At 47.9% G+C, this 17,908-nt stretch overlaps 1 protein-coding gene across 1 annotated transcript in view; it reads right to left on the bottom strand.

Moving 5' to 3' along the window:
- Positions 1-17,908, bottom strand: part of XKR6 (XK related 6) — a 217,553-nt gene that overhangs the window by 16,510 nt on the left and 183,135 nt on the right. Inside the window, exon 2 of the mRNA XM_068403020.1 lies at positions 7,551-7,747. Coding sequence (XP_068259121.1) covers positions 7,551-7,747 — 197 coding nt within the window. The remainder of the gene's footprint in view (positions 1-7,550; positions 7,748-17,908) is intronic.

The following is a 17,908-nucleotide window of genomic DNA, read 5'->3' as shown; positions in this document are numbered from 1 at the left end:
CCTGCCTAGCACCTGCCCTACATCTTCCCCATTTTTTTTGCACATCTCAGTGGCTATGTGCCCTCTGTTTATCCAGGGTTAGGATGCTCTCCTGGATGCCTGATGTGAACCCCAGAGCTGCACATTAGAGCAACCTGAAGATGAAAAGAATTGAATTTCCATGTATTTTACTAGCCAATTGCACAGCAGTGTGCAGCCACCTTTTCCTATGCTCTAATCATGAGTCTGCCATGAGAGGTATGTCTCCAAGAAAGTCTGCAGCATAAAATTACCTGAAAATGCCTTAATTTCCTGCCTGGAATCTGTTTGGCATGAACTTGCTCCCCAGGAGCCTGCAGCATAGAGATCCTCTCCAAGACCTTAGGCTACTCCAACATCTCCGTCTGTGCCTCAGTTTCCCAGCTGGCCTGCAGCTCCTAGGAACAGCATGGGCTAATGCTTGTGTAGTGCTCTGATGATGCAACCCCCTCTCCATGATTACCACAGTCTTACAAAGCCTAAAATTGGCACCACTGGCTACCTGCCAGTGCTGTCCTGTGAATGGTGACTCATCTTTATTGGCTGTGGCATGTCATATGCGTGATGGTGGCACGTGATATGGAACAGAAGGGGTTTTTATCAGCACTCCAAAATAACAGAGAGAAATCTATGGCAAGGTGGTGGATGGAGAAGCTGCAGGTGGGGGTGGGCTAAGGGATGACGTCTCTCTTTGGGCTTGCTCCAAAGTCCATTGGAAAAAAAAAGCTGTCACTGGCTTCAAAGGCTGCTGGACCCAGTCCTTCCCCACCGCGCTGGGACGATACGGCTGATGATAGGGCAAGCCTTCCCCACGCCACTCACTGCCAGCGTGCCTCAGGCTTGGCCTGCTCTCAGCATGCCCGAGCAAGACGTCCTCAGTGCCCACTGCCAACTGTGGAGATGGCTTTTTGATGCTGCTGGGAGTTGGCCCAGGACCAGCGACTCATTTCAAGCAGGGCACCAAATTGCTATCTGTCATCCGGCTTTGGTGAGAAGGAGGGGAAGGCAGGGACAGAGCCATATGCCCCAGGCTGGCAAAGCGCTTGAGTCATATGAGTGGCCTCCCAGGCGAGCTGCTTATGTGTTTGGAGCTATCTGGGCATTTTGTGAGGTGCCTCCTTGGTCTGCTGATGAACATTTAAAGGGAAACTGTGGTTGACTCAGGACCAACTTTCAACACAGATTACCTCCCTGCCAAGCCCCTTCAGCAAGCACGCAGCTGGTGGGGTTCCTTGCCCACATGGGGCAAGTACATGTCGTTTTTTTTTGTACGGAGCCCTGTGGAATTTGATGCCCATGTAGAAAGGGTAAACCATGACTTATTTATGATGGGTAACTGGTTACAGGACTCTGCACAAATGGGGACAATTTTGTGTACTGAGGCCACAGAGATTTGAACTTGGGGTTTTGGATTAATGTTTGAGCACTGTTGGAATGTATATATTTAGTTACACCCAAATTGAAAGACATCTGTGGAAAACAGGCAGCAACACTCCACAACAAGCACTTTTCCCTACACATGGTTCTCCATCCAGCATGGCCTCTCCCATCCATAGTGCTCTGTGGCTGCATCTCTACTAAGAACCAAGTATCTGCAGGGATTGTTCTCCAACCCTGAGGCCAGCAGGCACACCCTGGCCCCATCTATGCTCCATCTCTTGCCATCCAAAAGTGGCCACCTCTAACTGCCTGCTGGGAATGGTCCCTGGTCTCTGTTTACTCCCAAGAAGTCCTTGGGGATTGTTTGGCTCAGAGTTAGCTGGTCCAAGCCAAAACCATGTCAAGCCCATGCTAACAGGGCAACAGTGGTGATGATGGATGCCTGTCCACTTGCACCACAGAACTGCATTTCTGCTGGGTCTGCTCGGTCCAGGACAGCATGAAGGATCCTGCACTAACTTCTAGTGCTCCTTCAAGGTTCGCAGTGCTACTTGTAGGACGACCTTTCAAATCTAATGAGTCCCTTCTCCACTTTCAGTGGAGCCACGCGAGTTTTAGTCTCTTCAGTTAGGTTCAGGCCACTGTTGATCACATTTGAAAACCACACCCTTGGGCACCTAAAGTCTGAAGGCTTTCTTTCTAACTTGGTTGCCCCAGCTAAGAAGCTTATTTTGATCTTTGGGGCCTGAGTGGGAAGAGGACTGAGTAAGAAGTAATCCATTCATTTGTTGTCCTTTAGATATGGCCTTGTTTTTAGATCTCAAAACATTCTTCAACAAGTTGTGGTGCCTTGGGATATTTCCTACCCTATGAATATATCTAACAGGACATTTAATGAAAATTAATGAAAGAGGGGAGATTTAGGTTAGATGTTAGGCAGAAATGCTTTCCTGTGAGGGTGGTGAGACACTGGAACAGGTTGCCCGGAGAAGCTGTGGCTGCCCCCTCCCTGGCAGTGTTCAAGGCCAGGTTGGATGGGGCTTGGAGCAACCTGGTCTAGCGGAAGGTGTCCCTGCCTGTGGCAGGGGAGTTGGAACTAGATGATATTTAGGTCCCTTCCAACCCAAACCATTCTATGATGCTATGATTCTATGATGCTGTTTCCTACAGTACATAGTTCACAGCATATCCATTATTCACAGCATAGTATTGGTTAACTATCAGCCTGTTATTGGAGGAAATTGACTGAGAAATTTATCTCCACATGAGACTTAACTCATTATCACCCACACAGGAAACCTCTCACTCAGGTGCAGGAGTGTTTAACTTGAGGTTGGCTCATTGCAAACCCACTCAGCTCGACGGGGAATGCCTTCTCTGGGCAGTGAGGACAATTGCTAAGCCACCCCTGCTGCTCATCCTCCAATACCCCACAAAGACCAGTTAAGTTTTCTAAACTAAGTGGCAGGGGAAAGCATCTTAGCATGCCCTTGCAAGAAAGGACAAGCCCTGATCATAAATGGCCTCCAGACATGGTACAGAAATAGTGAGGACATGATGAAACATAGGACTTTGCTTTGGGTGGGACAACAAAACTTGGCTACATCATTTGCGAACTCCACCAGCATAACCCTTCAGCCAACACACATCTCTAGCTGAGACATCTGTAATCCCTTTTAGTGCCTAACTTGCATCACTCTGCTTAAAAAAGTGACCCTCAGAGCTGAAGCTAATGTTGCTTTTTCTTAAATACACGAGCAGCTTCAGCCTACTTATTGCGGGCTGCAGACAGTGCAGGCACCTCGCAAAATCCCAGAGGTTTCAACAGGACTTTGCATAATGAAGGCTTACACTGCAAATCTCTTTCAGATCACCAGCAGGGTTACAGAGGAGACAGGCACAGCGTCGCTGGATAGACAGTCCTCTTTGTGAGGGGAAACCTGGTGCTGAAAACTGCAGCCTCACGCAGGCAAATTCCCAGCCAAAGCATCACATACAGCACTCATGACACGAGTAGAAGGACGTTAGAGGTTCTGCTAAATCTCATTAAGTCTTAAAGTAGCCATATGAATAAAATAAGTAAAAGGAAACCTCTTTAAGAAGAGATTTATGCTGGAAGACTGGAATCCCTCTCACCTCGCTAACTGCCTAGAAGCTGGGTGTTTCATTTAAGCTGGTTATACGTGCTCCTTTCCCTTCAGCGCAGAGGAACAGGCACCTCTGCGGGGTGAAGTGGGTTAAGAACGGTTTATTCTGCAAGAAGTGAGGTGGATTATCTGCTAGAAGTGATTGCAAAATGAAGATCTGGCTTGCTGGGCTTTTTTTGTTGTTGTTAATATTACGCCATGTTATTTAAACCAGGGGAGTCCTCTGGCCAGTGCTGTCCAGGAATCTGGGAGAGATGGCCACCATTTCATCCCATCCTCTCCTAAATCTCAGAGTCAGTTAAGGTGAGTGAGGGACAGGGCTGCATCCTCTTCAGAGTCCTACCACCTCCTTTTGCCTAACCCTAAGGGTAGGTCTAAATGCATCACCTGGGTTCTGTCCAAATTCCCTGGAGAAAGGGCATTATCTCACCTCCTTCAGCTGCTTTTGACATGGGCTGATCCATGGTTTGGAGGCATTCTTCCTCCCTCAACTTTTGTTGACTCTGTTTTGGACCCACGTAGCTGCGGCTGTAGCAGATGAATCACTCTCAAAGGGCCTGCATACCACCACTAGCTTCTTCCATGTGCATGTTCAGGAGCTGATATCAACCCATTTGTCCCAGCACAAAGGACTTCAGCTCAGGCTCTCAGCATGCACCTTCCAGGTCAGATCTGCTCATTCAACAGAGTACACTGAGTTCTTACTTCTTTCTTCTCTGTGCTATTTTCTGCTCTTCCTGAACATTGGGTGACAGCAGCTAAGCTGGGATCTGGTCTGTCTTGTGCTCGGGATGTGATGAAGGAATGAATACTGACCGTCATGAAATCTCAGGGGAGGTTGTCCCAAGCTTTACTGAAGCCAGGACTTGACCTCAAATAACTGCTCCAGCACTTCTGCTGCTGGTGGTGTCAGACCACGCAGGAGATGCTAACTCTTGGGTGAGCAGGGGCTCATTGGTGAAACTGATCCCTTTTTTGAGCACTGATGGAACAATAAACATGGGTTCCACCCAAACCTTTCAAACAGGTACCTCTCAGGGTAAAATGATTCTTGCAAGGCATGGTGAGGCTTTTCTTTCTTCCGTTCACCCAACAGATATGGAAACTTTGCTGTGAGGGTGGTGAGACACTGGAACAGGTTGTCCAGAGAAGCTGTGGCTGCCCCCTCCCTGGCAGTGTTCAAGGCCAGGTTGGATGGGGCTTGGAGCAACCTGGTCTGGTGGAAGGTGTCCCTGCCTGTGGCAGGGGGGTTGGAACTAGATGATCTTTAAGGTCCCTTCCAACCCAAACCAGTTTATGATATCATTCTATGATTCTATGAAACCAGAAAGTTAAGTGTTAGCCTGATTGCACCCCCTTCTACTAGTCCTCACAGTGCTCCCCTACTCACTGCAACAACAACAGGTGAGATCAGCTCTTTCTGTCACCGTGCTCCTAAACATCTCTGGAGGACATGCTCTGGGTTTGAGTAAAGACCTCCAGTGTATTCACTCTGCTTACCTCAACAGCTACCCTAACATGGGAACTAGGAGAAAAAAAGCAAAATTTCCTGACAGCCATTCCAGTAACTCTCTACAGCTCCTTAAATAGGAGAAGGAGATATTTGCTGACCCGTTTGGAGAAGACTGGAGCCTGGCTTGGCTTCCTGCGCTGGGCTTGGCATTGCAGTCTTACAAGCAGGGAGGACTGAGGCTTGGAGGGGGGATGTATGCCACATAAAATGGTAAATCGACCTTGTAGCACTAAATGAATCCGTAAGAGGCTGTGAACCATATGGAAATAGCTGGGGTCTGGACATATTAGCCCGGGCTGTACTTGGGTTTATAAGCCCTGCTGTGGCTGGTTTGTCAGCATGCATCCCTCGGTGACACAGCTGATGTTGTCCCTGCTCAGAGGCAGGACTGGTCTCTTCCCGTACCCTGTGACGAGCCACGCTCACATAGACACGATGAGCCAGGAGAGACTTGATTTGATTTTTAAACACACTGCCTTCCTAGCAATATCTATCCTCCTTTGGTTTCTGCCTGCTTTAAGGGAAAGCTTTGATGCTCCCTTTTATAATGGCTCCTCTCAGCATTTAATTTCCTTTTACATAATTATGTACTGGCCGCGAGGAGGAGGAAGATAGAAGCACCAACCAGGCATGGAGGAGCTCTAGGAAACCTTGCACCTGAGTCAGGAGCGCTGAGCAAGGTCTGCTGCTCGTATCCATCAGCGCGCAGCCCCGAGACGTGTGACCGCATCCCTGGCACAGAGCGGGGGAGAGGCAGGGAGAAGGTGCACTGGGGACCCTGAGAGCTCGGCTGCTGGAGCGTGACAGGCAAAGAGCCCTCCAGGGCTCGGGGAGGCAGGCGGGGACGTGCGCTGCCTCGGAAGAGAGCACAGCTTGCTCGGTGTGGTGGAGGAACAGAGGAACTGCATAGCTGAAGAAGCGGGTGGGGGGAGTTGGAAAATGATGCAGCTCGTTCGATGGATTAGGCAGCCATGCCTGGAAGTGGCAAACTGAAAGAGCCACAGATTGGAAAGCCTAGAGGGGTTATTCGGCCGTGTTGTCCGACCTCCAGCACAACAGAGGCCAGCAAACTTCACCCAGTGAAGTCCAACAATCTGCCTAATGCCCTGGCAAGCCTCTTAGGTTGTGATTTATACCTTTTTAGTAGGGTTAATAATGTTGGAAGCAGCAAGAAAAGGGTGCTGGCACATGTGAGCAGTTCTAGCAGGAGTTGTAGAAAGGCATGTTCATCATGTCATCACTTTGGAGGCCTGGAGAGCTCGTGATGAGAGGTTTCAGAAAAAGACTGCATAAATAGGAGAAAGGAGGCCTCTGTAAACAACTGTGATGGACATGCTTGAAGTATGGAGGGAGGGGAGAGGAGAGCAGCCCAACTTACTGATGCTCTAGATAGTGGTGACCTTGGTCCAACCAGCAAAATTTAACCCTGAAGAACTGCCAAGTTCCAATCCCAGCTCTAAGAAACCCCTCACTCAGGTCTGCCAGAAATGGCATGCCACAAGCAGGCTGTCTTTGGGAAGCATAACCCGAGTGTCATCCCTGGTGTGTGGATTGAGCAGGGGCTGAATAACGCAGCAGCTCATCTGCTGATGCCGCCATTGGTCCTTGGAAAGGACAATTCTCCCTTGAGCTGCTGACTCTTAGGCAGCCAGCATGCCCATGGGCATGGGCTGGTAGAGCTGCTCACCCCAGGGCTGGGACAGGGACATATGCCTCTTGATGGGGGTGGATGCCCCATGCTCCAGGACATCACTGCAGCAAAGGACATCAGAATTGTCAAACTCTTCCCTGTGGTTGCTTCCAAGCCTCTGCTCATCTATGCACCTTTGCAGTGATACCTGCCCTACAACATCTCTGTCCCTAAACAATCCCCTCCACTGCCTTCTCCCCTCTCTTTTCTTTGACTTGCTGAGAACCATGGTACCAATGACCAAGCCTTAATTCCTAGGAACACTTCAGAAAAGGTCCTGCAGCCTTTCTCTATAAAACCAAGCACCTTATACTACATTTCACACCATCAGAGCATTGCACAGGCATTGAACCATTTGTCCTCACAACACAAATTCAAATCTGACCAGTTTTATCATCCTACTTATGTAAGGAGGGAAACTGAGGCAGGAAATGATTGTGTTTGCCTACTGCCAGGCAGCGAACGAATGGTGACACTTGCCATAGCAGCAGAGATTGCCTCCTCCTCCTGACAACACCATCATTTCTTTAGACTGGACTGGGTGTGGGAGAGCTGAATCTCATCTGTTGACTGATAATAGTTTTTTTTTTTTCTCAGAATGAGAAAGAACAAGCAGAAGGAGCAGAAATTTTACCCAGCGAACGCAGCGCGGAGCTGGAATGAGATTTGTCCAAAGTGGCAGCCCCTTCCACGCCAGGTTGTGTAGGGTGGACGGTTAGCAAAACATCCATCGGCAGCTGAGCATGGGGTCAGAGGGGGGAGGCTGGGAGGATGGGGAGTGGGGGGCGAGGGGGCCACTTACATGGTAATGTTTCTGCACGGTTCTTTTGGATCATTATGCAGAGCTGTAGCACCAGTTGAGGGGCGCTCTCGAGGAAAGTTTCCAGGAGGCGCAACATATTTACGTCTGCATATTCGTACATCATAGCCCAGTAGAAACGCCGCTGGTGTTCCTTCCGCCTCTGGCTCTGGATCCCCAGGTACATAGTTCGGATATACCTGCAGGAAACAGGAGGAAAAGCCAAGCGTGAGACTTTGGCATGCATCAAATTCTTTGCTGTGAGGGTGGTGAGACCCTGGAACAGGTTGCCCAGAGAAGCTGTGGCTGCCCCCTCCCTGGCAGTGTTCAAGGCCAGGTTGGATGGAGCTTGGAGCAACTTGGTCTAGCGGAAGGTGTCCCTGCCCGTGGCGGGGGGTTGGAACTAGATGATCTTTAAGGTCCCTTCCAACCCAAACCAGTCTGTGATTCTATGATTCTATCAAAACCTGAGGGGGACAGGGCTGAGGGCCGAGCTGTATGGGTAGAGGGAGGTTGTCTGGGTGAAATGGGAGTCTGGAATGTCTACACAGCTCTAACACCATCTCCTGCAATATTTTGTATTGCAGGAGTGGGAAACCTTTCACTTGCACCACCCAAATGTGAAGCATGAGGGGTAGGAAATGCTCGTGAAACATTTGCGTGAGAAAACAACGCCCTCACTTTGTTCTCGTGATGAGGAGAAGCTACTTGACAAATGCTGGTCATGATACTTGGTGATGGCTTGACAGATTGTCTAAGCCCTTTCAGCACTCAAGTAAGGAGCTTCTCTCACGGACACCAGAGATTTGACCCCATTTCATCACAGGAGGAGCAATGAAACACCACCTTCACCTTCAGCACATGTGTGAGCCACAAATGCAAAAGGCCACAGCTTGCCACTGGTCAGCTATCCAGACTTTGGGCAATGTTGGACTAGAATGAGGTGTCTCATGCACAGACAGGTACTGCTTTATCTTCTGTTTCCATATCAGGCATGTAAGGAGACCTGCAAACCTCACCCTGGGGGCACAACTTCCCTTCAGGGAACATTTAGCCAAGCTTTGTAAATGGAGCTGATCACAGAATCACAGAATCACAGAATGTTAGGGATTGGAAGGGACCTCGAAAGATCACCTAGTCCAATCCCCCTGCCGGAGCAGGATTACCTAGATCATGTCACACAGGAACGCGTCCAGGCAGGTTTTGAATGTCTCCAGAGAAGGAGACTCCACAACCTCTCTGGGCAGCCTGTGCCAGTGTTCAGTTACCCTCACTGTAAAGAAGTTTTTCCTCATATTTATGTGGAACCTCCTGTGTTCCAGCTTGCACCCATTGCCCCTTGTCCTGTCAAGGGATGTCACTGAGAAGACCCTGGCTCCATCCTCTTGACACTTGCCCTTTACATATTTATAAACATTAATGAGGTCACCCCTCAGTCTCCTCTTCTCCAAGCTCAAGAGACCCAGCTCCCTCAGCCTCTCCTCATAAGGGAGATGTTCCACTCCCTTAATCATCTTCGTGGCTCTGCGCTGGACTCTTTCTAGCAGTTCCCTGTCCTTCTTGAACTGAGGGGCCCAGAACTGGACACAATATCACAGAATCACAGAATCACAGAATCACAGAATGTTAGCGATTGGAAGGGACCTCGAAAGATCATCTAGTCCAATCCCCCTGCCGGGGCAGGATTGCCTAGATCATATCACACAGGAACGCGTCCAGGCGGGTTTTGAATGTCTCCAGAGAAGAAGACTCCACAACCTCTCTGGGCAGCCTGTGCCAGTGTTCAGTTACCCTCACTGTAAAGAAGTTTTTCCTCATATTTATGTGGAACCTCCTGTGTTCCAGCTTGCACCCATTGCCCCTTGTCCTGTCAAGGGATGTCACTGAGAAGAGCCTGGCTCCATCCTCGTGACACTTGCCCTTCACATATTTATAAACATTAATGAGGTCACCCCTCAGTCTCCTCTTCTCTAAGCTAAAGAGACCCAGCTCCCTCAGCCTCTCCTCATAAGGGAGATGTTCCACTCCCTTAATCATCTTCGTGGCTCTGCGCTGGACTCTCTCTAGCAGTTCCCTGTCCTTCTTGAACTGAGGGGCCCAGAACTGGACACAATACTCCAGATGCGGCCTCACCAGGGCAGAGTAGAGGGGGAGGAGAACCTCTCTCGACCTACTAACCACACCCCTTCTAATCCACCCCAGGATGCCATTGGCCTTCTTGGCCACAAGGGCACATTGCTGGCTCATGGTCATCCTGCTGTCCACTAGGACCCCCAGGTCCCTTTCCCCTACGCTGCTCTCCAACAGCTCTGCCCCCAACTTGTACTGGTACATGGGGTTGTTCTTGCCCAGATGCAGGACTCTACACTTGCCCTTGTTATATTTCATTAAATTTCTCCCCGCCCAACTCTCCAGCCTGTCCAGGTCCTCTGATAAGTCAGGGTAGCACGAGGTGCCCAGATGTCACAGGATTCATGGCATTTAAGGAAGCCTTTCCTAACAGGACCCTTTCTAATGCTTGCTGATATTAATGATTTAATATTGGGTCTTTTTCCTTCTCATCCTGAGCAGTGGCTGTAACCTCGTGCTCTGAATTTTGGGATGGGAATCATTTCACCTAATGTCGACCCTGAAGTTGGTCATCTGAGCTAGTCAATGGAGAGAAATGTCCCCTCCTGGGACTGTTCATCTGTCCCACCTCAGATGCCAGCATGACGGTGGGATGAATTGCCTTCTGGAGGCTCTGGGAGGGGCTCACAGCACAAACTGGGGTTTCGCCAACACGATTAGATCATTCCTTGCCAGTCGGGGCGAGATTGCACAGCAAGGGAGAGCAGGAGGACAAGACATAAGCTTCCACAGCCTCTGTCTCTCCAAATTCCACACAGGGACAGGGAGCAGAGGTAGCTCTGCAAGCTCTGCCCTTTCTCAAGCACCTTGTCCTTCCCGTTCGCAGTTCACAAGCACAGAAGACGAAAAATCCCGAAAGACACAAGGACACAAAAAAAATGACGCTGAAAAGCCACCAGATGGGGCTCGACACTCGACAAAATGCTACACCAGTCATCTACGACACTGGTGACACTGGTGTGACATCCCCAGCAGAGCCCGAGTGGGGTGGAAATGCCCGTGAAGCCTATGGACACCAGTCCTCCTCCCACTCCCCAACATGCCCGAGGCCACCGCCTGTACTCGCCAACCCTAGAAGCTGCAGGATGACACGGGAATCCTCCCCCGCTTCGTGCGTGTAAGGAATTAAATAAAGGTAGTTTAGCTGGAAAGGCAAAGTTGGGGAGAGTGAGTTGTAATGGCTCAAGGACAACGCAGAGAAAAGGAGCATGTAACTGGTTTTTATAATATCACCAACAAAAGGCTGCCAAAACCCAAGGTGGTGGTGCTCAGAAGGTGCTGCCCAAGTGCATTTGGGCAAAGACAGCATCACTGCCAAACTCTTTCCAGAGATATTTCCTGAATCTGTCATGTAGTCTTGCATGGCCGCCCCTTCCCAGGAGCTCCCATTCCTGCTAGTACATGAAACCTAAACTCCCCTTCTGAAGGTTGAGATGATAATTTATCATCATCCTAGCCATGGACATGGAGAAGAACTTATTCATTTTCACCTTGCAGCAAGTCTTTCACCTGTTTGCACATAGTTACCATGTAAACCCCGATTTCTTTTCAGTTCCTTCTCACAGCTCACATTTTCTAGACCTCTACTCTTCTGCATTGCTGTCCCCACCAGCTGTTTCCAGTTTCTGATTATTTTTAAGACTGTCTTCACTTTTCAGAGCACTCACAAGTTGGCAGAACCAAACTATAAGAATGGCATTGAGTCACTCAAAAAGATTAAGAAGAAACTAACAGAAGGGACACCATGTCCTGCAATGATTTCTCCTTGACCTCTAGGAATTCACCACCATCCACACAGTTTAAGCACGAATGTTTCTAACTGGCCACAGTGAGAGGAAACGCCACCTATCCATGGAGGCAGCATGCATAAAAGGGCATAAGAATGCGTTGGATTAATACAATGCCCTGATCCTGTCTCCATCAACGGCCAGAACAACAGCAATGACAGTAATATCAAATTCTCTTGACTGTTGAGCCCACAGCCTTTTGCAAAGGTCAACTGTATCGTGCCCCCTCCATAGATGGGGAAACTGAGTCACAGAGCACCAAAAGGGCTCTCTTAAAGTCTTCTGGCATCAGAAACCAGATCATTTAGTGCTGTCCTCAGTCTCTAAACACCACAACACCAACACGGGAGTGGAGCACCGCTCTGCCTGCTGATGGTCCTCCATCCAGCGTGGACATACTTCCTTGACACCATAAAGCCCAGCCCTGCCCAATCCGATCAGTGCTGGAAGACCCAGAAGGACAAATCTGTCCCTATCCATCCGCCACGTGGGACTGTGACCTCAGGAATCCCTTGGCGTAATTTTGGCCAGCAAAACGTCACAGCCTCTTGAATGAACAGCACATGAGCTGACCAGCTCCAAGGACCATTTGCAGCTGAAGGGAAATGAACTTCCCTTCGTACTCTCTTTTCGGTCTGTGCAAAAATATGGTGCTCTCTCTTTAGCATCCTTCAGACCCAAAGAGAGGAAAGAGGGGAGTAGAAACCCATTCCTCCTTGATGCCAGTTGACTGGGAGCTTTCAGCAGAGAAAGTGCAAGAGTAACTGGGAAAAGCAGTGTTTCTACCTGGTAGGCTTTCAACAGTTAATATATACCTGTCTAATTAATCAATATAAAATTTCACCCAGCTGTAACATCGGTAATGCTTAACCCTATTTACGAACACGAACGTACAGCACTGCTGTAAGCAGTTTTATTTATTGGAGCGAGTCCAGAGGAGGGCGACCAAGCTGGTGAAGGGTCTGGAGGGTCTGACCTATGAGGAATGGCTGAGGGAGCTGGGGTTGTTTAGCCTGGAGAAGAGGAGGCTCAGAGGTGACCTTATTGCAGTCTACAACCACCTGAAGGGAGGTTGTAGCACAGTGGGAGTCGGCCTCTTCTCCCAGGCAACTAGTGATAGGACAAGAGGACACAGCCTCAAGCTTCGCCAGGGGAGGTTCAGGTTGGACATTAGGAAGCATTTCTTCTCAGAAAGGGTCATTAGACATTGGAATGGGCTGCCCAGGGAGGTGGTGGAGTCACCATCTCTGGAGGGGTTTAAGAAAAGACTGGACATGGCACTTAGTGCCATGGTCTAGTTGACATGGTGGTGTCAGGGCAACGGTTGGACTCGATGATCCCAGAGGGCTCTTCCAACCTGGTTGATTCTGTGATTCTGTGATTCCCGTGTATCTGTTTCTTTGTGGTATTTTATTTACTAGTTTGAGGGTTTCTTCCTACCTTTGCTAACATTGGTTAAGTGTAGACAAACTCTGAAGAAAAAAAAAAAATCAATGTCGTTTCACCTGAAATCTGTTATTCTCGGTCAAGCTGGTAGCAAACAGGATTCTATAATTAGACTTTCAAATCCATATTCAGGCCTGATCTTCAATCTTTAGCAACATGATGCTTCCTCTTATGTCAGTGAAAGCCATTCACCGCTCTGTGCTTTTGAAAATCAGACTAATTTATTTATTTAAGAGCTTAATTTTGGATACAGGAGCCTAACTTTGGGCTTCTTATTTTTTTTGAATGCTGGCTATTTTTATATACAAATATGTGTATTTGTGCGCATGGATGTATTTTTAGTTCTAAGTCCCATCATAGCTTCAAGAGATAGAAATAATTTGGGGTTGGGAGGGGGATTTGGGGCGATTTTCTTTAAATGCACAAAGGATTGGCTGTCCTCTCCATTCTGGCAGGGTTCCCAGAATTCCTGTTGGTATAATTACCCTCACGCTTATTTACTACGTATGTCGCAGTAGCATACAAACTGCACGGGGCAAAGTCACTGCTGTCCCTGCGCCAAAGCATGTTTTTAAGGAGCCAAAGCCATCGGCTCCTGAACTGTGGTCAAATAACCTCTGGAGAAAGCCCTGGGATGCCATCAGGAGGGAGAAGAGGAGATGCTCCTACTGTAAAAAATAAAAACCCATCCTCAGTGCTATGGAAAAAGATGCTTCACAGAACCACAGAATCAACCAGGTTGGAAGAGCCCTCTGGGATCATCGAGTCCAACTCCTGTCCCAGCATAGGACAGACCCAGAATTCACACCACGTGTCTGAGGGCACTGTCCAAGTGCTTCTTGGATGCTGTCAGGCTTGGAGCCATGACTGCTTCCCTGGGGAGCCAGTTCCAGTGCTCCACCACCCTCCGTGTGAAGAACCTTTTCCTAATATCCAACCTAAACCTCCCCTGGCATATCTTCCTGCCATTCCCTCAAGTTCTGTCACTGGTCGCCATGGTGAAGAAGTCAACACCTACTCCTCTACTTCCCCTTGTGAGGAAGTTGTAGACCGCAATGAGGTCTTCCCTCAGTCTTCTCTTCTCCAAGCTGAACAGACCTAGTGACTTCAGCTGCTCCTCGTACGGCTTCCCCTCTAAACCAGCAGAAAGTGTAGGAGGACACCTCAGGCAACAGACTGGCTTGAAATGAAGAGGATGCTGATGTGTAAGAGGGTTGCAGGAGCATGGAAAGGCACATCAGCACAGGCCCTGGGCTACATTTTGAAGAAAGAGTCCTGTTGGTCTGTCCCACACAACCACAAGCTGACCAAGGTCAGGAATCTCAAACTAACTCAGAAAAGAACTCTCTCATCCTCCAAAAGCAGATAGCTGCCTTCATATTCAGTATTGGGAATGATCCCTGATCACTACAGAGTCCTCAACCCTGCCCAGGTTATGATTACTTGGGAGAGTGCTAGTAAGCCTTGACCAACCTAAGCTAGTAAGACCAATACTAATAATTTAGCAGCATGATGAAGTTACAGTGCCCATGAGCAGGCCTTGAAATTGCCTAGTTTGCTAGTTTAGGTATATGGAAAGAGGGAAAGCAATAGGATTTGAGGTATTCAGTCCACTCCTGACAACTCCAGGTTGGGAAACTCTTCTTGACTAAGCACAGCCAAGCCGACTACTGCTTTCGGAGAAGCAAACCCTGGCTTGAAAAATGGGAGAGCACGCTTCAGAAGCCAGAAGCAGACCTCTAGGGAAAAGGAGGAACTCAGAAAATTGACTCTGCTGAGTAGGTTGCAACTTACACCTGCAGCACCTTACATGCCCCTTTGGATGAGTGGGATCTACCAAGACCAGGAAGGCAACAGGTACAACACTCTTTCCAGCATATCATTAACCTCTGCCACTTCTCTCTGGACAACCCTACCTTGCCATGGCAGTATGGTTATATCCTAGGTGTCATGGCAGCAATGCACACCGTATGGATGGACACCATCTCCCTCACCATCCCACGCACCAACCTACTCCCTGGTGCTCACTCCTGGAAGAGGAGGGATGGGATGGGGCGAGTTCTTCAGCTGAGAGCTCACCCTCCTGCTGTCTCTTCCGCAGGCGCTCCTGCTAACTCTTGCAAGGGGCCATTATCCTTATGCACTAGAGGGTTTTTACAGATTAAAAGCCCACTCCTTGGAAGGGAGGAAACGAGGACATGTGTAACTGCTCAGCTGGAAGGCTGCCTGAGTGTACCCTTAAACTGAGGTTATGTAAGGCCAGATCTCAGCTGGAGTGAGCTGGCATCCACAGAGCTCTAGCAATTTACACCAGCTGCGGCTTTGGCCTGCTTTTTTAATTTTAATGAATTATTTTCAATCTATCAGATATAAAAGGAATATAAGATGCAGCGCTCAAGCAACAGGGGAGCATGAAAGTAAAATGCTGTCTATTAAAAAAATCAAAATCAAACTTACAGTTGCCATCACAATTAACGTGTTCAATATCAACATTTGTTAGTGATTTTTTTTCTTTGCTATAATGTTGCAAGTTGGCAATAAGGATTCACAGATGGATAATTATTGTTCCTAGTCTGAGTATCAAAGTAGTAACTACGGGGCCCCAACCAGGTGCTGATACACCACAGCTTCATCTGGCTGCTTCCATGGCATCAAACTCCTCCAGAACAAGGTGGCTGCATCCAAACCACCTCTGGGAAATGGTTCCTTGCCTGGACTAGTCCTCAAAGGGTGTGTAGGGCTTATTTACATGACTGCTAGCAGTCTTGGGCCAAAACCATGCTGGGGACCATTGCTAAACTGGGAAAGATCACTTGCCATCTCAGAAGCAAGTAAGGGCACTTTAAATCTTCTCATAGGACTAAGCAAACAGTGCACAAACCCTTCCTTTAATCCAGCATCCTCATAGGTCATCCCAACCACATACGACCAAATCTCTCATCATTTGATGGCTTTCATCAGGGCCCTGATTTTCAGAATCGTGATTCTCAGAGCTTTCTGAAATCTGGCCACTTTTGGCATTTCTTCAGAATGAATAAAATGCAACAACAAGTGCATTCATCAAATGCTCCAGTCCTTCTGCCTTGCAGTTTCTGCCCTCTTCTGCCCGGTAAACATGCTCCAGTGTACAACTACCCCTTATCTAGTTAATTGCTTCTATCAGCTCCTATGAAACAATTAATAGTCTCCATTCCATGCCTTGTCTTGCTTATTGGAGGAGAATGTCACTGAACACAAAACAAGCTTATTCCATACTTCAGAGACACCTAAAAAGCATAAATGTGTGGCATGACATCATCCATGAGTTCTGTAGACTAGTAGGTCATGGAGGATACTGTATTTCTTCAGACAGAGTTTATCCTCATCTCAGTGCCAAACCTGGAACTCCAATATGAGACTTTATCCACCTTCTAACTTATCACAACATCACTGTGATCCAGGATCAGGCTTAGGAGTCACAACAAGATTACACCACAGTGATTTCATCAAGGTGAGAAGATTGGATTACTTGGCCTATATTATAATTTCTGAGTTAAACTGTACTGGTGCCTGCTTCAAACTCTTTTCATGTTTTCTAGCATCCACACATTCCAGTTGGCTTCTTATTTCCTTATCCCTGCTTGAAAACTCCTCTGTGAGTGAGATTCTCAAAAGCATTGGACAAGATATGTTCCCTTTAAAGCCAAAGGGTCAAGTCAAGTCAAACTTGCTGAATACCCCTAGTTCATAGACAGGATAACCACCACTTCAGGGAAAATACTGGTCTTTTTGTGAATTCAAAACCCTATTCTTTAAATGTGTGTATTTGAGAGGGGAAGATACTTGAATGTCCATTTATATTAGAAAGTCTTGCTTTTTGCAACATACTATTTGCAACTGAAGTATCTACTACAAAGAATGATAGTGCCAGTCTGCTGCTGCTGCTTATATTCTAAGCCAGTTTAAAGCTGTTTTAAAGCACAGATGGCTTTACTATACACCAACCACAAAAGAGGTATCTGATTTATTTTGTAAACTGTACATTGGGGAGGATCATATCATAGAGTGATGGAATAATTTACGTTGGAAGGGACCTCTAGAAATCTCTGGAGCCTCCCCGCTTAACTTTGCAGTTAGAGAAGGTTGGTCATGGCCTGGTGCAGCTGAGTTTTGAAAATCTCAAAGGATGAAGACTCCACAACCTCTCTGGGCAACCTGTTCCAGCATTTAACCACAATCATTGCAGAAATTATTTTCAGCCCAAGGTAATTTTCACTGTTTAAAGCAAGTCTACAAATCAACCCCTCCTTGAAAAGAGTCAATTCCATCAAATAGTTGGAGAGAGACAATAAAATAATGATGCTGCAGGATTTTTATGATCAAATTCCTGCAGCTTTGATGTTGGTAGGCTGATTTTATTTGTGGTTGATAATCTGGGGGCTCTGATGATACACAAAATAGGGAGCTGTGATTGATAATTTCAAAGTAATGTTCCCAGCTCCTCTGAAATTACTGCTTTGGTTGCAATGCGAGCCAAATGGGACATATACCTATACCACCTCCTCTGGGACATCGTCCATGGTCATTGTTCAATTCCCTTTTTACTGATGGTTCAAGCAGATGTTTGGCACTGGGAGACCACATGGCAGAGCTGCAGGTGTGCAGCTCATCCTGCTGACAGATACCGGGGTCACCACCCCCAGCAGATGCATGGGGCAGAAAACTGGGGCAAGGGCATCACTGCAGCTAAAGCTCCAGAGACCAAAAATGCGTGAGCTGCCCGTAGCCATGTAGCTCAGTCTGGGGGATGTTTCTGGGATTCATCTTTGTGACTATTCTCCTTTCCCAGCTGCAGAGTAGTTTTCTCTGACTCACAGACTGGAAGATCACAACCAGAAGAAGAGAAACAAATCATAAGTGCTAGCCCTAAACAGCCCCACTGATTTTCAAACTTTCCCAAATCTGGGCTGTTACTAAAATATCCACGCTTAGCTACAGCCTGGCTAGTATTTATTTATT

Source organism: Nyctibius grandis, chromosome 1, assembly GCF_013368605.1.
Source record: "Nyctibius grandis isolate bNycGra1 chromosome 1, bNycGra1.pri, whole genome shotgun sequence".
Taxonomy (NCBI): domain Eukaryota; kingdom Metazoa; phylum Chordata; class Aves; order Nyctibiiformes; family Nyctibiidae; genus Nyctibius; species Nyctibius grandis.
This window is presented reverse-complemented; position numbering and strand designations above follow the sequence as displayed.